At 45.3% G+C, this 27024-nt stretch overlaps 1 protein-coding gene across 1 annotated transcript in view; it reads right to left on the bottom strand.

The window, feature by feature from the left end:
• The window catches only part of GMCL1 (germ cell-less 1, spermatogenesis associated), a 478283-nt gene that overhangs the window by 107610 nt on the left and 343649 nt on the right, over positions 1–27024 (bottom strand). The window contains exon 13 of the mRNA XM_078666688.1: positions 4780–4867. Coding sequence (XP_078522814.1) covers positions 4780–4867 — 88 coding nt within the window. The remainder of the gene's footprint in view (positions 1–4779; positions 4868–27024) is intronic.

Raw genomic sequence — 27024 nt, 5'->3', positions numbered from 1 at the left:
TGTCGTAAGCACTCGTCGCGGTATGTTTCAGTGTCTAGTATAACAATCGCGCCCCCCTTGTCGGCGGGTTTGATAACAATCAAGGGATTGTCGGACAAAGACTTAACCGCATCTTGTTCCTGCCGTGATAAGTTAAAAAAGACTTTCGGTCTGTTTTTGAACAGTTCTTGCAAATCATGGTCCACTGCCTCCTGTAGTGGGATTGAAAGTTGACGGTTTCTTGAGACCTGTATTTTCATATTTGGTCTGATCAGCTCCTTTTGGAATCTTCAACCTCAAACCATGCACCTGAGGAGCGGGAAAAAGATCCCGCAGGAACAAGCAGGGACCTCAATCCCTTGATTGTTATCAAACCCGCCGACAAGGGGGGCGCGATTGTTATACTAGACACTGAAACATACCGCGACGAGTGCTTACGACAACTCAACGACACAAGGTCATACCGCAAACTCTCTGTAGATCCCACTGAGAGATTAACAAAGGCAATTGGCCATGTTGTCGAAGAGGCGTTGAGTGAGGGGTGGATTACACCTAAGGAAGGACAATTTCTCTGCACACCTAATCCAACTGTACCTTATTTCTATCAGTTACCCAAAATCCATAAAATTCCACGCCCTCCACCGGGGCGTCCGATAATATCGGGGATAGGTTCACTTTTGGAACCCCTCTCGACTTTTGTCGATGTGTTCCTTCAACCTATGGTACGAGAAATGCCTACCTTCCTTAAGGATACGAAGGATGTGCTGAGGTTATTGCCTAATATTGACTTCAATATACAAACTGATTTGTTGGTGTCATTTGACGTTGAAAGTTTGTACACGTCTATCCCTCAAACTGAGACATTGGAAGTTATAGAGACATTGCTATCAGCTAGAGATCTTAATTCCATAACACCTGTTAGTGTGATCATGACCCTAGCTACGATAGCTATGACTGAGAACTTTTTCCGGTTCGAGGAAAATCTCTACTTACAGATTAGCGGGACCAGCATGGGCAGCGTTTTTGCCCCAAGTCTCGCTAATCTGTATGTGCACCATTTCGAGCAGGAGCATGTGTTCGCAGACACCAATCCCCATCTTGGGTGTCTGCGGACTTGGAAGCGCTACATCGACGAAATTTTCGTCGTGTGGCGTGGGAGTGTAACACAGTTAAAGGAGTTCCACGAATGGATCAACAAAAGGAATCGTTTCTTGAAATTTACTATGGAATTCAATTCAGAGAGTTTGGCATTTTTGGATGTACTCATTCACGGAACATCCAACGGTTTGACTTCAGAACTCTACCGCAAACCTATGGCACGCAATTCGTTGCTCAATTACAATAGTTGCCACCCTAAGTCACTACGGGACAATCTAACCTATGGGCAATTTTTGCGTATACAGAGGAACTGCTCTGACCGCGTATCTTTCCAAACACATGCTCGATGTCTATCTAGAGATCTGGCACTTAAAGAATATCCAACAAACCTAATCCAGCTGTCCCAAAAAAGAGCTGCAAACAATAATCGTGCCAGTTTGCTCGAAATCTTACCTCCGAAACCCAAGACTGAACGCATGACATGCGTGAGTACTTTTGGTACATTTTCAAATCAAATTACTAAGATTGTGAAGAGACACTGGGGTATTCTCAATACTGGACAAGATACTTTACCTCTTCCACTTTTCGCATATAAGAGAGCACAAAACCTGAACGACAGACTAGTCCACACAAGACCCAAAAGTGAGATACCGAGAGCCGTGGGCACCCTGTGGGACATGCCCGCAGTTACAGGACACCACCCCTGTGGACAATGTGCGGCCTGTCCCCAGACATCAAAAACAACAACGATTGACATTGGGTTGGAACGAGCTTGGGAACAACGCAAGTTCACCAACTGCAATAGCGCGAATTTACTCTATTTGATTAAGTGTCCGTGCAATAAGATGTATGTCGGTATGACAACTCGCAAAGTTAAGCTGCGAATATCTGAGCACAAAAGTTCTATAAGGTGTAACAAACTGGCCACCAGACTCACGAGTCATTTTTTACTGGCACAACATCTTCTTACAGATATAAGGTGGACAGTTCTGGAACAACCAACAATTCCAGTGCATATTGTCGACACAAGCATGTTCCTATTTAAACGAGAACAAAGGTGGGTGTATAAATTGGAAACCCACAAGTCAGGATTGAATGATGACATTCCGTGGATGGCATTGTAGTCATTGTAAACATTGATAATCCCTTACGCCCCATACACTATCCACAAGATTGCAATTTGGGTGTATTACTGGCAAATAAGTAAATTCTGATATTGCCTGCAGTAAAGCGTCTGGATAAGAATAATCATTCAGACACCACCATGCGTTCCCAAGATAACAGCGCTTATACATAATGAAATTCTTCTCTAAAAGAAGGATCTCAATACCATGGTGTTTTAGTGAGAACATTGAAATCATGTTAGACATCGTGAATTCACAGAGAGGATGAATTATCACTTACTACGATGGTCTAGTTTCTTGCTTTAACTTTTCCCAACATTCGGAAATTTAATACAGACACTTATACAGGTTTTTTAATTACCTTTATTCAAGTTTCGGCACCCAGACATTTAATTCATAGACATCACATGACACCTGTTAGACTAAGACTCATATAGTGATTTCACATCTTACCGAGTCGACGGTGTTCGATACTGGAAATAAACTACAATTCCCTATTGGCCCGATAAGCGCCACGTAGGTAAACGCCATGACGCACTTTTTGTGCGACTTCAGCACGCCTAAAGACAAACAAACAGCCTACTTCCTGTTCGACACTGGGAATAAACTACAATCCCCTACTGGCCCGATAAGCTCCACGTAGGTAAACGTCATGACGCACTTCTTGTGCGACCTCAGCACGCCTAAAGGATAACAAATAGCCTGCTTCCTGTCCGGACAGGTACCTCCCTCCACGACAGCCTAGACGGATGTCCGGAGTACCGACGGACAGGTAAGCAGGATGGCGGGGGTCTTGACAACTTGTTGTTAAACTTAGAACGCGTGAAATGCGCATTTCACTCCGTTTTAGACTCTGTATGATTAAAATCTGCTCTGACTCTGCTGGCGGTTTCCCCGACGTGATCGGTATAACCTACTACACAATGCTAGTTACATCGGAGAAATCGTGTACTTGTGATGTTAACGCGATGATCAGTTACTTCCAGAGCGCCCATTTTGCGATGACCAGGCATTGTGTCTAGTTAGTGGATAATGAGATTAAAGACGATGTTTCAGGAGTGATGAATAGGCTACTTTTTTAGCTAATGGATAATGAGATTAAACACATTACACCTGAAAGTACGATCGGCTTTCTTTAAATGAAATTGATGCACTTATAACAGTTATGATATCTTTCCTCGATTTGTTTCCTCTCTCCCTTCCTCTCCCCAGAGCGGTGTTCCGTCTATACCTGCGCTGTAGCCAGGTGAGGTGGGGTATGCATTCCCCATAATTTGGGTGAGTGAAGTAATTTGGTTTCTTAAAATACCATCTCTCTAAATACTATTGCTATAAAAATGGCATTTAATCTAATAGGTCTACTAATTGAGACCCACTGACCAATAAAATTATTGGCTACTCATAATTTCACACATAAACTATGTGGTTTGCAAACTGTCTCAAATGTTAATGTGTTTCATTGTATTTTATTTTTTTTGCCCTGTTTTTCCACTGTGATGATCGGGATCTTCTGAACTGGCGAATTTCAGGTGACATCTTTTTCATACTTTCTAATTCTTAAACACTGAAGCAGTAGCAATAATATAGGTCCTGATAAAGCAGGCGGAGATCTCGAGACTCCACGTTACCGCAGAAACATGTTGACCTCTTTACCATCTGGGTAGTTATTTGTATAACACTACCTTGCACTGTTTTTTAGCATTGGGTATGGATAGGATACCATTAAATTACATTTTTCCACTTTCATAACCCATTTTATATCACTCACGTTCTATGCACTATCATTTTATTTATTTTCTTTTGCACTGCTAGTCATTTACCTGCCTGATGCAGTTTACAGTACTCCCTCAATTATAGATCCTCTCCGTTTGATTGGGTGGCAGATCACCCAGTCTGATTGTGGTTATATCTCACAACCTTCGGTTGAAGGATCCCAAATGATGTAGGGCGGCACAGGATGGGTATCTGATGGGAATCAATTGATGGTCACGTTGTATCATTTCCATATGGACTTTGTGACTGCTCCCTAATGAAACACTCCATTTTGAGACAGTTTATGCACTTTATATTGATTGACCTCCTGATATCTACCATATGGTATAACCTTGGTAAACTCTCTGGAGGCACATACAGACTGGGGCATTCAAGATCAGAAATTGGATACGTGTTCTGCAGAGTGATCTCGAGTGGGGACTCAATAGAAAGATTTAGATGCTAAACAGATGCTTACATGTCAAATGCATAGTCAGACTAACTGCCTAAGGTAGCATTGTTTCCTTTTTCAAATTCTTATGACAAAAGGCTAGCTCTTCCAATTGCTTTCTTTCTTTTAAAAAGAGAATTTAAAACTGACTTAAAGCTGCAAACCTGCTTTTTAGTCAACTACGTGGTTTCTTATCTGGTTTGATAAATGTATCATCAAACATTATTTCTGGGATAAATTTGCCTTCATAAATATTGAACTGTTAATAATCATGAACATAATTGAAATTACCATCACGGAAAACTGTACTTCAAAAGGTTAACAGGCTTTCTTTTACAAAACAAGGTTTACACAAATTAGAAAACTCAACAGTACCTGGTCTTTCTCAAGTGTGAGGATTTGATAGCCACTTGTCCGACTGCAGATAACTTTTCCAGTGTTATCAAACGATGCCAGACGTAGCCTACAGAAAAGGATGGCAAGGCATAAGAATTCCTGACAAAGATGATCAACTTCTCGAGACTACTTCTATGAATCTGAAGTTCAGTTTCTTAAAGGTGTGGATGAATTTGGAAAATATCTGGCCATATGTACACGTCAGAAGTAAAACTAATGACAATGAACTACATGATATAAACAAATATGTTTACATTACTTTTCTCTGGCAAGAACTGTTTTTAAAGTCATTCTAATAACCACATTACAGGCCTGATTCCATTCTAACTAAATTCAGCACATTGACAACGTTAACACTTATTGACTTATTACGTTACTCGTTGCCAGCAAGCTTACATTTATTGCTCAAAAGAAAAAAGGGTTTTTAAGTCTCAGAGTAGCAATTGGGCGCTCTGCCAACAGTGGACGCAACAAGTGTTTGTGCAATAATTATAAAGAGGTGCAACTGGGTGAGTGGAAAAGACCCTCTAACCACTCAAAAGTATGTCATAGAAGTCCTGACATACCAACAAGTATTTACAAGAATACCCTATGCACACAACAGAGAAATCTCATACAGTTGTGTACATGTAGACACACATATACACATCAATAAAGCCAACAGAAACAAAGAGGATTTTCCTGCTGGGTATCACTACAGTTCAGTTCTTTAATTCTTTCAGAACCAGCCAGCCGACACGTGTTTCATCGCTTTTGGAAAAGTGTTTCCGCGAATCCTCAGGGCTGGGAAAATACAAAAAATAACACTAGAACATCTAACATGATGTCACAAGAATATTTATAACAATGCATCCACTCATGTCAGGTTCACCAATAAAAGGATCGTATCTTCGAGTGAAACGTACGCAGTGTGCGTCGCCTAAAGGGTTGTACCGTTAGTGAGAAAAGTTGCGAGGACTCAGTTCAATTCGTGAAATGACACTGGTGTAGATATAAAAGACGTGTGAAAAGACACAGTAAGATATCCACTTCGTGTCCATGAGGGCTGGTATTGTGCGTATAAGTGTTCGAGAAGTGACGGACGGATCATACATACTGAACGTGCCCTAATCAAACTTGTGCAATGTCCTGTGTGGATATACAGGAAGTGCTACCCGAAAAGATCATACCTGAAATTTAAATGTGTAAAAGAAAGGAGGTCTGAAAAAAGGAAAATGGAAACCAAGGAGGCAACAAAGTTAGGTGCGGGCTCTGTGAGCGAGAGAAAAAGCAGATGAGGAAGTAAAAGATTTCAAATAAAAAATGTTTATATATATTGAGCAGCTCACCGCTCCACCGGTGATAATTCCAACCCGGCAGGGCCCATGACCTAATGCGTGAGATCCTGGAGGTAATAAACTGCAAAATACTAGTAGGGACTAGGAAAGGGGTAGAGAGAAAGAAAAAAGGTGGAAAAGAAGGGAAACGTCAGAATTACTGTGTAGGACCAATGAATAAAGCATTTCAAAGTTAGTGCGGTCAGGTGTGGGTGAGTGAAAAAGAGGGGACGTTACCCAAATGGAATCGAATTCTTTAGTGTATTTCCAAGTCGTGTGTATCGTCACTGGATAAAAAGATTGAGCCATGATATCGATGCCACAGAGAATCTTGGTAGAGAAGTATGCGCTGTGAAAGACAGAAGTTATTCTCATGTTTAGCGCATGAACCACTCTTAGTGCATTCGCCACGTTCTAGATAAAGAAACATAAGAACACTCGGTGGTGCGTATAGTAGAACAAGAAATAGTTAATTACCCAAAGGCGTTGTTCTAAGGTCTGCGAGCCCGGGAGCGAGGTACTCCACGTTCACTTGGAGCGGATAACTCCTTGTAAGTGTTTGTTCTGAAAACGAAGGAAACGGGTGTGTTAGTCCCATTACCAAATAAACAAAAGGTATATTATTCGTTCCAAAACGAGGAATTGGTGGAGTGATAAACTCTGGGGTCTGAACTTACTTCTCAGTGGCGAGTAAATATCCGATCAGTCCTCTCCCGGGTCGCCGTGTCGCAGTGCGTATATACCCTTTTCTGTCTCTAGTCCCTAAGGTGCCGTAATATAGTAAAAAAATATGTTCATCAATGCATTACCCATAGTAATGGATCACGTGGAGGACAGTGAAGACTGAGGAATAGCGCAGTGGTAGAGAATGCAAGTTTATCAGGAATTTGAAACTTACGAAACACTTTTCCAGTACTAATTTGACTAATAAAGCACCAAGAAATATTCCTGTACATGTGGAATCTGATGCATTGTCAATAAAAGACATTCAAGCAAGCAACACATCTTCTCTTGTCTCTTACTGACCTAGAGGAAACTCCATATGACATGGATAGGCTGTTGGACAAATTAAACACTGAGTCATACTATAGCATGGCCAGCGGGCTTAAATCCAAATCCAAGTGGATACCAACCCTCCCCGGCGGCAATGCTATAGAAAACTTTTACAAACGTCTACTAGAGGACATTAATGGTTTGAACACCCAATATTACAACCGCTCGTTCAAGTACAGAGACAATTTGACTCAGGGCGAACGTTTGGCTCTCACCACATAAGTTAACAACCGAGATGTCATCTTTAGAGAAGCAGATAAGGGTGGTAACGTCGTGGTGATGGATCTTATTGATTGCCACGAGGAACTCTCCAATCAACTCAAAGACCACACCTGCTATGAGCGGCTAGCGCAGAACCCTATAGGACCAATCACTACAGAGATCAATAGGAAGCTAATGACCTGGAAAAAATCAGGTCTGCTGAATGATGATGAATACCTCTATCTGAAGGTCTTCAGGCCGTCATATCCATGGCTTTACACACTGCCCAAGGTTCATAAACACTTACCATTCCCTCCAGGAAGTCCTTGTGTTTCGGGCATGGGGAGACCAATGGAAAGACTTGCAGAATACGTTGATCTTTTCCTTGGCCCTCTTGTGCGCAACCTACCGTCCTATACACAGGACACCAAGCACATACTCAGTGTACTAGCAGACATTCAATGGCAACCGGGCACAATTCTAGCCACTATGGACGTGGTGTCATTATACACTAGCATTAACCCAGACCTGGGCATTCAAGCCATCAATACATTTTTGTACAATCGACCCGCTTCCATGTGGCAATACACCAACATGTTAACATCTATGATGGAACTCATTCTGAGGAATAATTTCGTTATCTTTGACCAAATCTGGTACCGTCAAAAAAGGGGAGTGGCAATGGGGTCGAAATTTTCTCCCTCATTTGCCAATCTCTTCATGGGCACTCTTGAAGCTAACCTTGAATGGGGACCCAAAGGTGCACAATGTATTGACTCCATAATCTTTTGGGGTCGGTACATTGATGATTGCATCCTCCTCTGGTCAGGCACTGAGGAACACCTTCATGACTTTTTCCAACACCTCAATACCAATACATGGGAGATAAACTTTACCATGGAGTACAGCAAGACAAAAATCGAATTTCGGGATGTGGAGTTCTATGTCTCAAAAGACACGCTACATAGCAGGCTTTTCAGAAAGACAACTGCATGCAATGCAGATTGCATGCCCACCACATCAAATACACTCCATATCCTATGGAGATTTTCTGAGGGAAAGACGGAACTGCAGTGAGGAAGCAGAGTTCAACCAATGCCTTTGTGACATGAAAGACAGGTTTTCTAAAAGAAGATACTTAAGGGCCACCTTACAAGAGGCTGAAAAAAGACTAAAGAAAGTAAAAAGATCTGACACATTAAAGTCCCACACATCAACGAAACCTACAGAAAATAGCATACGCATGATAACAGATTTCAATTCAATGCACCATGCTATACGCAAGAGTAACAAAACATTGGGACATTTTGAGAGCAGATAGAGCAATTCGAGATTTTATTCCTGACAGGCCACAGATTACATTCAGAAAAGGAAGAACATTGAGGGACAGGTTGAGCCTCACAATCCCACACAGCACCAGCCCCAATACTTGGATGACCCAACACAGACTAGGTTTCTACAAATGTGGGTTTTGTTCCATGTGCAGATGGGCTAAACATGGTACGAAAGGTTTCAACAGCCCAAAAGGGGAGAACTTCAACATCAAACAAAACACTAACTGTACTACGAAATTCGCAGTTTATGTGATTGAATGCACATGTGGGAAATACTATGTAGGAAGCACCATAAGACCTTTAAAGGACAGAATTGCAGAACACATGAGGGCCATACAGAAACAGGACCCCAAATATCCTGTTGCACTACATGCGGCTGTATGCCAGGCACAGGATATTGATAAAAAGGTGCGCTTTTTTGGCATCGATACGGTTTCACACAGCATAAGGGGAGGTAACAGGGAACTCAGACTACGTCGCACAGAAGCAATGTGGATTATGCATCTGTGTACTGTTGAACATGGCCTAAATTATGATCAAGAACTACAATACTTCCTGGGATAATTGTGCACAGGGTGGGCTTTTCTGACAATTACCATGAGAAATAAGCTCTGTTTAATTATGTGTTTAACGCTCACCCTCTAATTTACTTCAACATTGCCTGGGCCACTGATAATGATTTAGAGGGTGGGCTGGTTTTATAATCACCACAGTAAATGAGCTACTTTGTAACATGTATTTTTTGTTCCAGATCTGATGATGGTATGTTCTTTCCACCTTTCTGGGCTACTGACGGTCATGACCTGACCTACAACTTTGATTATCTGTTTTCTCATGTTTCAATATGTATATAGAAATGTCCCTACGATATCCAATGACGGTACATATATGATAAGGACACATGTCATACCTACCACACAACATTCGGGCCTTTTTGGCCACCTGTAAACACTTCTATTCAGAAGCTATGTGGTCCTTACTATACGAACAAGATTTTTAGGTTCACGTGTCACGTATTCTCTTCTTGTATAAACCTGCTGAACAAGTTACTTACCTTCGGTAACGCTTTTTCTGGTAGATACAATATCTGCCTGTGGTTTCCTCACCTTGTGAATATCCCCTTGCGTCAGCAACATTCGGAAATTCTTTTTGTAGCTTCGCACCGACGTGGACTAGGACGTCATAGAGGCACGGCATCGCTCGCGACTCCGCTGACGTCACCGACGCCTATAATAGGCCCACGCCGGCGTGATGACATCAGTTCCGCCCTTTTTTCCGTGCCTTTGAGGCACACGGACGGACCAATGACAGTAGACATATACACAGTATACGCAGTACAAATATCAAGGTAAAACACACACAGTGTGAAACAAATGCAATAAAACATTTGAAATAAACAACCCCTTGACAATAAAATAAATACATTACAGAAACTCTGGTATAGAAGAGTGGACAACGGGGAGGTGGATGGGTCAGTGAGGAATCCACAGGCAGATATTGTATCTACCAGAAAAAGCGTTACCGAAGGTAAGTAACTTGTTCTTCTGATAGATACATCTGCCGTGTGGATTCCTCACCTTGTGAATAGAGTCCCACAGCAGTCCCCACTCCCGGAGGAGGGCGTCCACTCTTATAAACCAGGAAATCCTGGAGGACAGAGCGTGCAAAGTGACCGTCCCTCCTCACTTCGGAATCCAAGCAGTAATGCTTCGCGAAAGAGTGGAGGGAAGACCAAGTTGCCGCTCTACAAATATCCTCTATAGGAACACCTCTGGCCAATGCTGAGGTTGAAGACTTAGCTCTAGTAGAATGAGCCCTTATACCCTCTGGTGGTTCCTTACCGGCCAAAGAGTAGCAGATCTTTATACAGAGGACGATCCATCTTGACAAAGTTCTTTTATGGACCGCTCTTCCTTTCTTGCAGCCAGCAAACCCAATGAAGAGCTGGTCATCCAAACGAAAGTCTTTAGATCTGTCCAAGTAAAAGGACACCGCCCTTTTGGGGTCCAGACGGTGCAGTCTCTCTTCCTCCTTAGAAGGGTGAGGGGGAGGATAGAAGGCAGGTAGGGTAATAGACTGTCCTAGATGGAAAGGAGTTACCACCTTAGGCAGAAAAGCAGCCCTGGTCTTAAGAACCATTCGATCAGCATAAATGGTCAAGAAAGGGGGCTTGTAACTAAGAGCTTGAAGCTCACTTACCCTCCTTGCTGAGGTTATTGCAACGAGGAAGACTGTCTTAAGAGTCAGAAACCTCATAGGACATTTGTGAAGAGGCTCGAAGGGAGCACCCATCAAAAAGGTCAATACAAGATTTAAGTCCCACTGAGGCACAATAAAAGGAGTAGGAGGGAACTTATTTGTGAGGCCCTTCAAAAACCTTAAAACTACAGGAGATTTAAAAAGAGATGGCTGGTCAGGCAAACAAAGAAATGCCGACAGCGCTGAAAGATAACCCTTCACTGTGGCAACAGCAAGCCCCTGTTGCGCCAGAGAAAGGGCAAACTGGAGAACATCAGACAAATGGGCTCTCAAAGGGTCAATAGATTTATCCCCACACCACGTGACAAATTTTGACCATCTATAAGAATAGATGGACTTAGTGGAGTCACGCCTGGCTGACAAGATGACATCCACAACATCAGGCGGGAGGGAAAAGGAATTCAGGTTGCCCCGTTCAATCTCCAGGCATGAAGGTGTAATGTCTGGAGGTGGGGGTGTAGAACCTGCCCCTCCATCTGAGAGAGGAGGTCTGCCCTGAGAGGGAGACGGAGCGACGGGTGAGAGGAGAGGTGGAGAAGATCTGTATACCACACCCTTCTTGGCCCGTCCGGGGCGACCAATATGACTTGGGCCCGGTCCTGGCGAATCTTCCTCAGAACCCGAGGAATCAAAGGTATGGGAGGAAACGCGTAAAGGAGTTGATTTCCCCAACTCAACTGAAACGTGTCCCCCAAGGCTCCTTGCATCGGATACTGGAGACTGCAGAATGACAGGCAGTGAGCATTCTCGCGAGTGGCGAAAGGTCCACCCGAGGAGTCTCCCACATCTGAAAGATGTCGTGAACCACCTCCGGGTGAAGCCTCCACTCGTGGTCGGCAGAGAACTGCCGACAGACTGTCTGCACGAACGTTCAGAACTCCGGCCAGATGATTTGCCATCAGACAAATCTGATGGTCCTGAACCCAGGACCAGAGACGCAGAGCCTCTCTGCAGAGACACTGAGACCCCACTCCTCCCTGTTTGTTGATGTACCACATCGCGGTCGTGTTGTCCGTCAAGACCTGGACCGAACGATCGCGAAGGGAAGGAAGGAAGGCCTTGAGCGCCAAACGTATCGCCCGCAATTCTAGAAGGTTGATGTGAAGCAACCTTTCCTCTGGAGACCAAAGACCCTTGACCTCCAGATCCCCCAGATGAGCACCCCACCCTAGAGTGGATGCATCCGTTATCACTGTGGCCACCGGAGGAGGCAACTGAAAAGGCTTCCCCCGAGACAGGTTGCCTTCCACGCCCCACCAAGACAGATCCGCCGCAGCTTCTCTGGAGATCCTCACTGACTCCCTGAGATCTCCATTGTGCTGATACCACTGCTTGCGGAGGCACCACTGGAGCGCCCTCATGTGCCAGCGTGCATGGTTGACCAACAGAATGCATGAAGCCATCAGACCGAGCAGGCGAAGGACTTTCAGGACTGGAACGACCGCTCCATTGTAAAATAAAGGAATCATTTCCTGTATGTCGCGAATCCTTTGAGGAGGAGGGAATGCACGACATACAGTTGTGTCCAGTACAGCACCTATGAACAGGTTGCGCTGGGAGGACACCAGGTGAGACTTGGGTGCATTTATCGAAAAACCCACCCTGTACAACAACTGGGTTGTCTCTCGCAGATGATGGAGCACTCTCTCTGACGACTCTGTTTTGATTAGCCAGTCGTCCAAATAAGGGAATACAGGAATCCCTGACCTTCTGAGATGCGCCGCCACCACTGCCATCACCTTGGTGAAGACTCGAGGCGCAGTAGTAAGCCCAAACGGAAGGACCGCAAACTGATAGTGCTGCGATCCCACCGTAAAACGGAGATACTTCCATTGCGATTTCAGGATGGGGATGTGAACGTACGCATCCTGCAAGTCGAGCGACACCATCCAGTCTTCTTCTAGCAGTGCCTGAAGAACCTGAGCAAGGGTGAGCATCTTGAATTTCTCTTGTTTCAGATACAAATTCAAGATCCTGAGATCCAGGATTGGACGAAGCCTGCCATCCTTTTTGGGAATCAGGAAATACCGGGAGTGGCATCCCTGACCCCTTTCCTGCTCTGGGACCACCTCTATTGCACCCTTTCTTAACAAAGTCTGTACTTCCTCCTGTAGAAGCAACAGATGTTCCTCTGAGCAATATCCCTGGCAAGGAGGGTAATTGGGAGGGAATTCCCGAAAGGGAAGGGCATACCCATTTTCTACAAGATTGAGAACCCAAAGATCTGATGTAACCGATTCCCAATCCCGTAGAAAGTGGGTAAGCCGACCCCCCCACCGGACCCACATGATCCTGAATGGCGGATCTAGGGCTGCTTTTCTGTGGCTGGGGGGTTGGAGGAGGCGGAGGAGGAAGAGGCGTGACGCCCTCGAAGACGGCCCCTTTGCTTTCCCCTGTATGACCTGTACAAGGTGTTCTGCTGCTGCTGCTGCTGTTGTTGCTGCTGCTGACCTTGTCTAAAGTTCCGAAAGGAAGAGCGTCCAAACCCTCTGAACTTTTTGGTCGAAGCACCTCTAATCTGAAGGCCCAAAGGTCTGGCAGTAGCTCTGCTATCTTTAAACCTTTCGAGGGCTGTATCTGCTTTCTTGCCAAATAGTCCTTCTCCGTCAAAAGGCAGATCCAAAAGCGCCGCCTGAACATCAGCAGAAAAGTCCGAGGACTTTAGCCAAGCTGATCTTCGTGTAGCAACTGCAGTACCTATAATCCGAGCCACAGAATCAGCCGTGTCAAGACCGCTCTGAATTACTTGGCGTGCCGCTGCTTGGGTGTCAGACAATACCTCCTCGAAATCACTCCTGTTCTCCTCAGGGATCTTAGGAGCCAAAGCACACATTGAATCCATAAGTGCGTGCACATACCTCCCCATGAGACAAGTGGCATTGGTAGACTTCAAGGCCATACTAGCAGATGAGAAAGTTTTCTTGGCCACCTGATCTTGTTTTTTAGCCTTCTTGTACCCAGGAACTTGGGGAAAAGCACTTATAGATTTCTTAGAGCATGCAGCCTGAATCACTAGGCTCTCTGGAGAAGGGTGAGATGTTAAGAAAGCAGGGTCCTCTGGAGCTACCCTATATCTCCTAGCCACACTCTTGGAAACAGCAGGAGCAGAGAGCGGCTTCTTCCACACCTCCATAATGGGCTCAGTTAATGTTTCATTAAATGGAAGTAAAGGCTCCACAGCCGAACTCGGAGAGTGAAGAACTTCTGTCAGAACGTTTGACTTAAATTCAACTGTTGGTAAAGTTAAATTTAAAAGTCCTGCAGCCTTCTTCATTACCACATGATATGGCTGGACATCCTTTGAAGGCGCATCATGTCCTGAAGGCAATTCCCACTCTGGGGAAAAATCAAGGCCACTGGCATCAGCCAGCTCTTCAAAACAGTCTTCTCCCAGCTCAGCTTCTTCTAAGTCAGGGTGAGAGTCGGCATAACTTCGTTCCTCCAAGAGACGCTGAGCTTCTCTTCTGGATCTCTCCTTAACACACCTCGGTACCGGATCCATCAACGACTCCGATGGAGTCAGAACCGACGTCGGTACTGACTTCAATGGCCGAGGTGTATGCTCCTGATGTCAACTCGGAGCAGGCGACGTCGGCATTGGAGTCGTCGACTTCGGACGAGTCGGTGACGACCTCGGCGGGGCCGGAAACTGCCACGGCGTCGATGGGGCTAGCATAAATGGCATGAATGGAGCCAGGGCATATGAATGAGGAACCCCCAAATTAAATGCCAGAGGACCCATGGGACCCGAAGGTGCACCAGAGGGGTACCACGCCCTTGAGAAAACACCATACATTGCGTTTAAGAACGCTGAAGGGTCTTGGCCCGGTGCTGGAAAAGGTGGTTGAACACCCTCAGGCTGACCTCGAGGTGGGATCAAATCCGGCTCAACAAAATGCGCAGATTCCTCAACTTCCACAGGAACCACCTCTTCCTCCTCTCGAGCCGGAGCAGGCGCCGGAGATGGATTGGACTCCGGAGCCGGGGAGGGAATTTGCGACCTCGAAGGCAAAGCCTCACCTTCCTGATCCGGAGACTCCTGCGGAGGGACCACCTTCGAACGAACCTTCCTGGGCGACCTCGACCTCGAGTCCGACTTCTCACCCGAGTGACGTCGAGACTCATGTCTCCTCTTCCTATGCTTCTTCCTTGACCTAGAAGCATGATCCGAAGAAGACTTCGAGGCCGAACCCTCACGAAATCTGGACCTCGACTTCGACTTATTTTTCTTCGAGCGAGATCTTGATGTCTTCTTACCCTTGTCGGCTTTAAGTTTTGCCACAAGTAGCTTGGTTTCTCTCTCCCGCAGGGCCTTCGGATTCATCTTGCGACAAGATGAACATCCATCCACGTCGTGATCGGAGCTTAAGCACCAAATACAGTCCTCGTGTGGATCCGTGATGGACATCATTTTTCCACACTCCCTGCAGGGCTTGAACCCGGTCTTCTTCGACATCTTATCGAAACAAAGAAGCAGAAAATACAGAGAAACGAAACAAAGTCACAGTATTGTAACTGAGATTCCCGAAACTGTTAGCGTTGACAACGCGGAAAAAAGGGAACTGATGTCATCACGCCGGCGTGGGCCTATTATAGGCGTCGGTGACGTCAGCGGAGTCGCGAGCGATGCCGTGCCTCTATGACGTCCTAGTCCACGTCGGCGCGAAGCTACAAAAAGAATTTCCGAATGTTGCTGACGCAAGGGGATATTCACAAGGTGAGGAATCCACACGGCAGATGTATCTATCAGAAGTTCGCATTACATGATTGCCTTTCCGCGCATGTTGTAATGGACAGTTGAGGCGTAGATTTTATATGGTCAACACAACCATTGTATTTACAAGCTGAAACGTTTTTATGAAGTAATTAGATCCTATTCAATGTTGTTGAATATTAACATTGTATGTTAGGCTAAATGTGCTCAAAACTTCGATTTCCCCAAAAAAGTCACCGGGTATTCTAAGGAGCAAAGCATATCGATATTTGCAACACATTCATGCCAGTTGGAAACCTTCTCGCACCACGTGTTCTCTTGTCGGCCTTTTTTTGCACCCAAAAAAGTTGTGCCTGCAGACACCTCGAATACTTTTCACTATTTCTCTACCACTGCGCTATTCCTCTGTCTCCACTGTCCTCCAAGCGATCCATTGCTATGGGTAATGCATTGATAAACATATTTTTTTACTATATAACGGCACCTTAGGGACTAGAGACAGAAAAGGGTATATACACGCTCCACAAACAGAGGTTAGCGCGCTAGTGTTCTGAATGAGGGCGTCCATCGGTTCGCCTAGGGCTTTATATCCCTTCGGGCTTCCGGGTCACGTGTCCACACTTTGGAACACGGCGACCCTGGAGAGGACTGATCGGATATTTACTCGCCACTGAGAAGTAAGTTCAGACCCCGGAGTTTATCACTCCACCAATTCCTCGTTTTGGAACGAATAATATATCTTTAGTTTATTTGGTAATGGGACTAAAACACCTGTTTCCTTCATTTCCAGAACAAACACTTACAAGGAGTTATCCGCTCCAAGTGAACGCGGAGTACCTCGCTCCCGGGCTCGCAGCCCTTAGAACAACGCCTTCGGATAATTAACTATTTCTTGTTCTAATATACGCACCACCGAGTGTTCTTATGTTTCTTTATCTAGAACGTGACGAATGCACTAAGAGTGGTTCATGCGCTAAACATGGGAATAACTTCTGTCTTTCACAGCGCATACTTCTCTACCAAGATTCTCTGTGGCAAAGATACCATGGCTTAATCTTTTTATCCAGTGACGATACACACGACTTGGAAATACACTGAAGAATTCGATTCCATTTGGGTAACATCCCCTCTTTTTCACTCACCCACACCTGACCGCACTAACTTTGAAATGCTTTATGCATTGGTCCTACAAAGTAATTTTGACGTTTCCCTTCTTTTGCACCTTTTTTCTTTCTCTCTACCCATTCCCTAGTTCCTACTGGTATTTTGCAGTTTATTACCTCCAGGATCTCACGCATTAGGTCACGGGCCCTGCCGGGTCGAAATTATCACCGGTGGAGCAGTGAGCTGCACAATATATGTAAACATTTTTTCTTTGAAATCTTTTACTTCCTCATCTGCTTTTTCTCTCACTCAGAGCCCGCTCCTAACTCTGTTGCCTCCTTGGTTTCCATTTTCCTTTTTTCAGACCTCCTTTCTTTTACGCACTTGAATTCCAGGTATGATCTTTTCGGGTAGCACTTCCTATATATCCACACAGGATATAGCACAAGTTTGCTTAGGGCACGTTCAGTATGTATGATCCGTCCGTCACTTCTCGAACACTTATACGCACAATACCAGCACTCATGGACACGACATGGATTTCTTACTGTGTCTTTTCACACGTCTTTTATATCTACACCAGTGTCATTTCACAAATTGAACTGAGTCCTCGCAACTTTTCTCACTAATGGTACAACCCTTTAGGCAACGTACACTGCGTACGTTTCACTCGGCGATCCTTTTATTGGTGAAACTGACATGAGTGGATGCATTGTTATAAATATTCTTGTGACATCATGTTAGATGTTCTAGTAGTATTTTTTGTATTTTCCCAGCCCTGAGGATTCGCGGAAACACTTTTCCAAAAGCGATGAAACACGTGTCAGCTGGCTGGTTCTGAAAGAATTAAAGAACTGAACTGTAGCGATACCCTACAGGAAAATCCTGTTTGTTTCTGTTGGCTTTGTTAATGTGTATATGTGTGTGTACATGTACACGACTGTATGAGATTTCTCTGTTGTGTGCATAGGGTATTCTTGTAAAAGCTTACATTTTCTATTACAGAACCTTTCTTCACTAAAAGTTAGATCACCCTCAAGTAAAGAATACATTGGTTACTTGTAACAATAATTCTCCAGTGATGTTATCTTAGAATACCTTACGACCACCTATCTAGACCACAGAAAATAATTAAATTTAAATTTGAATATTGACTCGCTTGTTTTGTAAAGACAAAGCAGAAAAATAATTTTATACGTTTCTCTAAAATAACAAACGTAAGAAAAGCACTTTACAACTGATAAAGTGCAACATCTTTTTTAAAAGTCTTTACCAAGGTCATAAAGCTCACTTTAGATTTGAAAGCTAAGTGAGAGATTGTCCTTTTCTGCACTGCCCATCCCTTCTTAGCTCCCACGTACCCCACAAAGAGCTTGTCGTCCACCCGGAACTGTTTTGTGAGGTCAAGGTAGAACGACAACACTTTTTGGGTCCAGACGGGGGAGACGCTCCTCTTCCTTAGAGGGATGCAGGGGAACAAAGAAGGTGGGCAGCATGATGGATTGACCCAGATGGAATGGGGTCACAACCTTTAGCAAGCATGATGCAGGGGTACTAAGGACCACTTTGTCTAGAAAAGACAAGGAGGGAAGCATACAAGATAATGCCTGTAACCCACTTACCCTCCGGGCAGATGTAATTGCCACTAAAAAAGGCTGTCTTAATGGTAAGCAGCCAGAGGGTATAGTTGTGCAACGGCTCGAAGGAAGCACACATAAGATAGGTGAGGACCAAATTAAGGTCCCAGTGCGCCATAACAAAGGGTGTGGGTGGAAAAAGTGAACCAGCCCTTTTAGAAACCTATGGACAATTGGAGACCAAAAGAGAGAGGACTAGTCTGGCAGCAGCAAAAAAGCAGACAGAGCAGAAAGATAACCTTTGAGAGTTCCCAAAGCAGAGCCCTGTTGAGCAAGGGTTAGCATGAATAGAAGAGCAGTGGAAGGAGAAGCAGAAAGAGGGTCAATAGACCTTTCTGTAAATATAATACACATTTCTGCCATATACCATCTTAGTGGAGGGCCACCTGGCTGCCAAAATAACTTTACATACTTCGGGGGGAAGGTCAAAAGCCATCAACTGCCATCGCTCAATCTCCACGAATGGAGGCGCAGAGTTGACAGGTTTAGGTGGAGGACCCTTCCCTGCTGATGCAACAAAAGACCTCCTGAAGGGGCAAGTCTGATCGAAGGATCGATGCTCATCTTCAGAAGCTCTGGATACTAGACTTTCCTTTCCCAGTTCAGAGCCACAAGGACGACTTGGGCTAAGTCGCTCCTGATCTTCTTCAGGCCCCTGGATAGGAGTGGTATGGGCGGAAAGGCGTACAGTAGGCCTGAGCTCCACCTGCGACGAAAGGCGTAGTCGAGCGATAGCCAGCTTGGAAACTCCAGCATGCATTATTACTGACACTGCACGCTGTCTTCGGAGGCGAACAAATCCAACCAAGGTTCCCCCAACTGCTGAAAGAGGCTTTGCGCCACTTCCAAATGGACACACCATTCGTGATCTGCTAGGCATCGACGGCTGAGTTTGTCCGTTCTGGAGTTCAGAGAACCTGCCAGGTGTTGAACCACCAAGGTTATGCCCTGCTGTTCCAGCCATGTCCAGAGACACCTCTCGAAAAAGGGTCCACAACCCCACCCCACCCTGCTTTTTGCAGTACCACATGGTGGTGGAGTTGTCCGTGAACACCTGCACTAACTTCTCCTTGACCGAGGGAAGAAATGCTTTCAATGCCAATCGAATCGCTTAGAGCTCCAACAAAGTGATGCGGATCCCCGACTCCGCCGGAGACCAGTGTCCCCTGATCTCCACCTCTCCCAGATGGTCATCCCATCCCAGAAGTGAAGCATCTGTCACGACTGAGATGAGGTTGGGGAAGGGAGAGGGGTCTGCCGTTGACCCAATCGCGGTTCGTTAACCACCACTGCAGGTCTTTTTGCAGTTCCTTTCGTGATCTGAACCACTTTGGTGAGATTTCGCCAATGCCGTGCCCACTGGTACTTCAAGTCCCACTTCAGAGCCCACACACACCACCTGGCATGCTTTACCAACAGGATGCAAGATGCCATGAGGCCCAACAGCCTCAGAGTCAGTCTCACTGAAGTGCAGGATAGAGGCTGAAAGATCGGAATCATAACCGGATTATCCTGGACTCGCTGCTCAAGATAGGTCCAAAACTGAAGTGTTCAGAACAGCTCAGATGAAAGGAAGCGTCTGAGCAGGTGTGACTTTGGCACGTTTATAGAGAACCCCAGCAAATACAGGAGGTCTGCCATAGTCTGAAGGTGGGAGACGACAGCTTGGGGCGAGGATGCCTTCAACAGCCAGTCGTCAAGGTTGGGGAAGACTGACACCCCTAACCTGTGTAGATGAGCTGCGACCACCGCCATCACCTTGGTGAACACCTGAGGGGCACTAATAAGGCCGAGGGGGAGCACGGTGAACTGAAAGTGCCCAAGGCCTACATTGAACTGCAGGTAAAGCAAGTGGCCCGGCAGAATGGGAATAGGAAAATACGCATCCTGCAGGTCCAACACACCTTTGCTGTGTGCTGTCTTGGGGTTGGCCTGCAGTAGTTGTTTCTGTCAAGGAAAGGACAAGAACTTAGCTGTATCCCCTGCGTAAGGTAGACCTTACGGAAGATCTCCAAGGGCTTGAATAGAGCTTGTATCCTGTTCTGAAGTCTCAGGGACACACAGACTTCACCCTCAACTCCCTTGAACTTCCTAGCTGGTAGTTCTGACCTGCCAAGTGTGGCCTGTAATTGTGTGGAGCCTCTGAGGGTTGTTCCTGCTGTTGGGAGCTGGAAAAGCAATCCACAAGAAAATTGACGCATTGCTCTTCTTGCGGCTGTTTATCCAACCCAGCAACGCTGTGCGAGAAGAATCTCCATGCATCGCTGCGCCGCTGCCAAAACTGACGCAGCATCTGTAGCCACTGCAAGAACAGACGCCTCAAAGGAATATGGCTGGAGAAACCAAAGCAACACCGCTCGTAGCAGCCGCATCGATCGCCGCCACATCGAACGACGCCGCATCCCGGATTTCCAAGCATCGTACATGTGCTGCAAGTTTTCCCGACGCATCACCTGCAGACAAGAACCGTCTCGGAATCGATGCATCACTTCCATCTACAGACCGGATTCGCTGCATCACTTCTCCTGCGTGCAGCAGAACTGTCGCATCGCCTCCCCATGGTCTCAGGAACTGACGCATCTCTGTTTTTCGATGCTTCCCATCTCTTTGGCTGTTTGGCTTTGTGAATTTTCTCACAACTACAGATACTTTGAGATAAATCACGCATCCATAGTTTTCTACGGGCCAAGTTGTTTGAAAACCTTTTTAAAGTCATGTTCTTATTACATGTATATTGTATTTTTTGTCGTTTTGAGTTTAGATAATGATACTTTATTTTTCTACACTGGTGTGGTGTTCATTTGTAGTGTTACCACTGTATTACTGTGTGTTTTGAGTAAAAATACTTTTCACATTGCCTTTGGGATAAGGCTGTGTGCTCGTGCCAAGCTACCCAAGGGGTGAGCAGGGTTTATCTAAAGTGTGTATATCCCTTACTCAGACTAGCAGTAAGGGTCCCTATTTGGACAAAGGTACCTAACTCTGCCAATTAGAGACCCCCATTTCTAACAGGCACCGTGGACGTCACTTCCGGCATTAACAACTCTGCGTAAAGACGAACTACGCCACCTGCCGGTGGCAAGGAGATGGCTCAAAATCTCGTGTTTGACACTTGGTGCACAACTGGATAAAAACTGGAGTAGAGAAACACATATGAATAGCTTACAGGCAAACCCCCAAAAAGTTACAAACTGATACAAATAACTACTATGTAGCATATAAACATATGCTTTCATTTACATATAACCTCTCAAAAAGCATGACATGTCTCTTTGGAGCGGTTAAGGGGTGACTGAAAAGCGAAACTATGTTTAGTATACCTCACTGATGAGGGAACAAGGCTTTATAGTGAAGCACCTGCTTAAAAGTACTTGAAAAGTAAGACTACCCTAAGATCTCAGGGCACAGGCAAAGGGCTGTAAACATATAAAAGATGACAGTAAGCACAAACTACAGCATTTGTTGATGAAAGGTATATTTGCAATGCAGCAGTACAACTTTAGACTGGTCCTTACTATCTGTCACAATTTTTTTTTCCACAAGTCTACTCCTCATCTTTAGGTCTGCATCTCTTGCTCTTATTCCTCCATCGCCTGCTCTCCTCATATGACTAATTTGCTTATTCTTTCACCACTTCTACTCTCACCAACACATTTAAGCCCCTCTCGCCTTCACTGCTATTATCTTTCTCTATAATTCTCACTTCTCTCATTCCCAGTTTTCCTCCCTCATCCTCTTCTCCATCCTCTTCCCCTCTAAACTACATCTATGTCATTGTATTACATTCATCTCCTTCAATTGCACTTCACACAAACATTTCTTTCTTGATCTAATACTTCTATCATGCAGTCTCCCACCTCTCCTTCTCATTTGCTCACATAAGTAACTAAAGAATCCTGCAAATGCCTCTACATCTCTTTTGCTTACTTACACCTCCAGCTCCATTATTAGTTTACCCTATCCCTTCAGGATTGCTGCTTATCGCCCACCATTGGGGGCATCCATACACCCCTGGGCCTATGCCTTCGCAGGGGAGTGTGAGTGACCGGAAGTGATCAAGTGCAATTTAGAGTTCTTGCGTTTCTTTTTCAACTTACTCGAGGACTTTGACTGCGACGAAGACCGACATCTGGAATGACTACTACGACTTCTGTATGTCGAAAGAGGATAGAACTGAACTTTCAATTTGGCTTTCGGGTTCATCATCACACAGCAGTCACTGCTGGCCTTAGAGTGTTGGCTCAACCCTAGGAACCACATGCAAATCTAATGACTATCTGTCACAGACATTTATTTGGGACAGTCCTTTCAGGACTTAAAACTTGTCGTTTTGGAAGGTGACAAGTTCAATGCATACTGAAAAAGACATTTTTTTATTGAGCTAAGGGTCTCAAGGAAACAAGAGATGGCTCTAGATCTGCGGTTGGTGGCACAGAAAGGAAGACAATGACGTCAGCAGGCAGGAGGGGCACCTATATAATCTCTACATGTCCTTTCCAAGGGAAACTGTGTCTGTCCGGAGCCGCACGGACGTCACCTATCGACGGGCACATGTACTGCCAAAGAGTTTCTGGATCTAGTCTGAATCTTGGTTGAATATTCCCTATTGGAATCGAAAGATTTTGAAGCATACACAACCCATCACTACCCTCTTGGAATGGAATGAACCTACTTTCACACACAAGGAGAATGAGAGAAATTATTAATGGGCTTTTCACACACTCCCAGTCTATCACACTATACCACACGAGACAGCCCAGAAAAATTATTTATTACGAGCTCCTAAAAGAATCTCCTAGCATTTGGATGAACCCATTCGGATTGTATTCACCTATCCGAATAAGAAGAGGCACCCATGATGAAGCATGCCGCCATATGATGGATAAGGTGAATGCTCTTAAACCAAAAATATATTCCTGTTGGACATGATAGGAATCTTCATATAGTGGACCGATTGACATTTGGGCTATGAAATGAACCTACCGTTCCCAATCTGCAAGGGGTCTGGTGGCTATAAATTGGAATGAAAGACTCCTTTAACATACTAGGGCTTCTATAAGGTGAAGGACAGCATCAACTTGTGGTGGTGCCAAACTACCAAAAGGCCATGAACATACTTCCTTGCCACTGTAAAAAGAACACTAATGGAGTGTATATGCAATTTTGTTTAAAAAGATTAAAATGGTTTCTCTATTACAGTCCTCCATCTCACCCCACTCTGCAACAGCTCTCTCCACCAGTTAACAGACAATATTACTGTTTGACAAATACAGCTCTAGGTGCAGTTAATCAGAGTAGTCAGGCAACAGCCTTGATGAGCTACGAAGTAAATGGAGTGCCTAACACTAATTAATAATCAAATGACTTTTCCCTCGCCAAGACACGTAACGGGAGCATTATCCTTGCCAAAGAATGACAATGCTCTGGTGTTCTGCACACTCTGCAAGAGGGAGATCTCTCTCATTTACAAGGCTTAAGGTTGTGTGCTTATCCTGAAGCATGACTTGCTTCTCGCATTTATGACATGCATGTTATAGGACTACAAAACAGGGGCATTAATGGACTGGCACTTGCAGCGGAGGATTGTGTATACTCTTCTGCTTCAAACAACTTCAAACAGGGTCCACTCAGTCTCGAGAGTAAAATAATCCTCAAAGGCTTTTGAATTCATGACTCCTCAAGACATGGACCTAGAAGACAAAGCCTTTGATACGGCAGGATACATCAATGGTGAAAGATGTCTTGCAAATCGCTGGTAAGCCTTTCAACAGCAAGAACGGGAGTACCCAAGATGGTGGTAACTGGGTCCAAGATACCTCAGTAGATGTCATAAGGAATCCCCGCAAAGTCTAGGATGGACCTAGTACACATTCCTTGGTCACCATTATAATGGGGAGAGTCCAAAAGGCAAGACATAAGTCAATCCTTCCATTTACGTAAAGAACAAGTTACTTACCTTAGTTTAATGCCTTCTCTGGTAGAGACTCTAGCTTGCTGTAGACTCCTTACCGAAGAATATTCCCAAGGGATCAGACTGGATCTGGAAACATTTGATAAGCCGTTTCCTTGCGTGCCCGCGTGGAGTTGTTGACATCGTCCACATCGTAAATGACGTGATCGGAACCTATATATGCGCCACCCCAGCACACTGATGTCAGTTCCTTTTCACGGGTTTCCACACCAGAAGCGTAGAGCCAAGAGGAACAATGACCATTTGTGTTCAAAGCTAGGGCCGTTAGAAGGCGTGAACCCTTTACACTATAACCTGTTCGAAGGACGGGAGGGTCAGTAAGGAATCTGAGGATAAATAAAGTCTCTACCAGATAAGGCGGCACCGAAGAAAAAGTTACTTACCTTGGGTAACGCTTTTTCTGGTGGATACAGTATCTGCCTGTGGATTCCTCACCTTATGAATATCCCCCTGCGCCAGCATTCCGCGGTAATTTTTCGTAGCGCTCTGCGCCGACGAGGTTGTCACAGCGTCATGGCTCCGCACGCAGCTCTGCATGACGTCACCGGAGCCATAAGAAGACCACGTCGGCGTAATGACATCAGTTCCACCCTTTTTTTCCGTGCCCCCGAGGCAAAACGGGCAAATCGACCCGAGAGACAATGCATACATAGGTTGCAGAATTCACACAAATACACTCAGTGTATAATGAAAGAACAAAGTTTGCACTTCAAACAAGAAAACAATAAATGAGTAGAGGTAACAAAGTCTTGAATACACAAAAATACAACAATAACCAATACCTCAGCTTTTATGGTATAAAAGGGTGGACAACTGGGAGGTGGTTGGGTCTGTGAGGAATCCACAGGCAGATACTGTATCCACCAGAAAAAGCGTTACCATCTGCCTGTGGATTCCTCACCTTATGAATAGAATCCCACAGCAGTACCTCACCCGGAGGAGAGTGTCCACCCTTCTACACCAAAAATTCCTGCAAAACAGCACGCACAAATGGCCATCCCTCCTCACTTCGGAATCTAAGCAGTAATGCTTCGCAAAAGTGTGAAGGGAGGCCCAAGTTGCGGTTTTACATATGTCCAAAACAGTAACACCTCTAGACAATGCAGAAGTAGACAAGTTAGCCCTGGTGGAATGAGCTATAATGCCTACAGGAGGCTCCTTACCAGCCAGGGAGTAGTATATCTTGATACACAAGATGATCCACCTGGATAACGTGCGCTTGTGCACCGCCTTGCCCTTCATACGACCAGCATAGCCAACAAAGCTGGTCATCCTAACGGAAGTCCTTTGTTCTGTCCAAATAGAAGCTAATCGCCCTCTTTGGATATAAACAATGAAGTCGCTCCTCCTCTTTGGATGGATGAGGGGGAGATAGAAAGTAGGAAGGGTAATGGACTGACCTAGGTGGAAAGGAAACACCACCTTTGGCAGAAAAGCAGCCCTGGTCCGGAGTACCATCCTTTCAGCATGTATGGTCAGAAAAGGCGGCTTTGAACTCAAAGCCTGGAGTTCACTCACCCACCTGGTTGAAGTGATATTTACAAGGAAGACCGTTTTAAAAGTTAAAAGCCTCAAAGGACTACTAGGCATAGGTTCGAAGGTAGAACCCATTAAAAAAGTTAACACCAGATTCAAATCTCATTGAGGCATAATAAAAGGAGTGGGAAGAAACATGTTTGTCAGCCCCTAAATGAATCTTAAGACTATAGCAGACTTAAATAAAGAAGGCTGATCAGGTAAACACAAAAACGCCGCCAATGCCAACAAATACCCTTTAACAGTGGCCACAGCACAACCCTGCTGTGCCAAACGTAGAGAAAAACAAAGGACATCAGAAAGATGTGCTTTCAGAGGATCAATAGATTTCTCACCACACAATCTAACAAATTTAGACCACCTATAAGAGTAGACTTGGTGGAGTGTTGCCTGGCCGATAGTATAATGTCCACCACGTCAGGCGGGAGAGAAAAAGAATTCAAGTTGCCCCGTTCATTCTCCAGGCATCAAGGTGCAGGCTCTGGAGGTGGGGGTGTAGAACTTGACCCTCCATCTGAGAGAGGAGATCTGCCCGGAGAGGAAGACGGAGCGGAGGGTGCGAAGAAAGGTGTAGAAGGTCCGTGTACCACACCCTTCTTGGCCAATCCGGGGTGATCAATATAACTTTGGACCGGTCTTGGCGAATCTTCCTCAGAACCCGAGGAATCAAGGGTATGAGAGGAAACGCCTAAAGGAGTTGCAAGCTCCAACTCAACTGAAACACGTCCCCCAATGCTCCCTGCCTCGGAAACTGGAGACTGAAGAATGACGGGCAGTGCGCGTTCTCGAGAGTGGCAAACAGGTCCACCAGAGGAGTTCCCCACGTCTGGAAGACGTGCCAAACTACCTCTGGATGAAACCTCCACTCGTGGTCAGCGGAGAACTGCCTATTGAGACTGTCCGCACGCACGTTCAACACCCCGGCCAGATGATTTGTCAACAAGCAAATCCGCTGGTCCTGAGCTCAAGACCAGAGTTGCAAAGCTTCTCTGCAGAGACGGTACGACCCTACTCTTCCCTGTTTGTTGACATACCACATCGCGGCAGTGTAGTCCGTCAGGACTTGAACCGACTGACCGCGTAGGGAAGGGAGAAAGTA

Source organism: Lissotriton helveticus, chromosome 11 (genome assembly GCF_964261635.1).
Source record: "Lissotriton helveticus chromosome 11, aLisHel1.1, whole genome shotgun sequence".
Taxonomy (NCBI): domain Eukaryota; kingdom Metazoa; phylum Chordata; class Amphibia; order Caudata; family Salamandridae; genus Lissotriton; species Lissotriton helveticus.
Note: the sequence above shows the minus strand (reverse complement) of the source record. Positions and strands in the feature narration are given on the sequence as shown.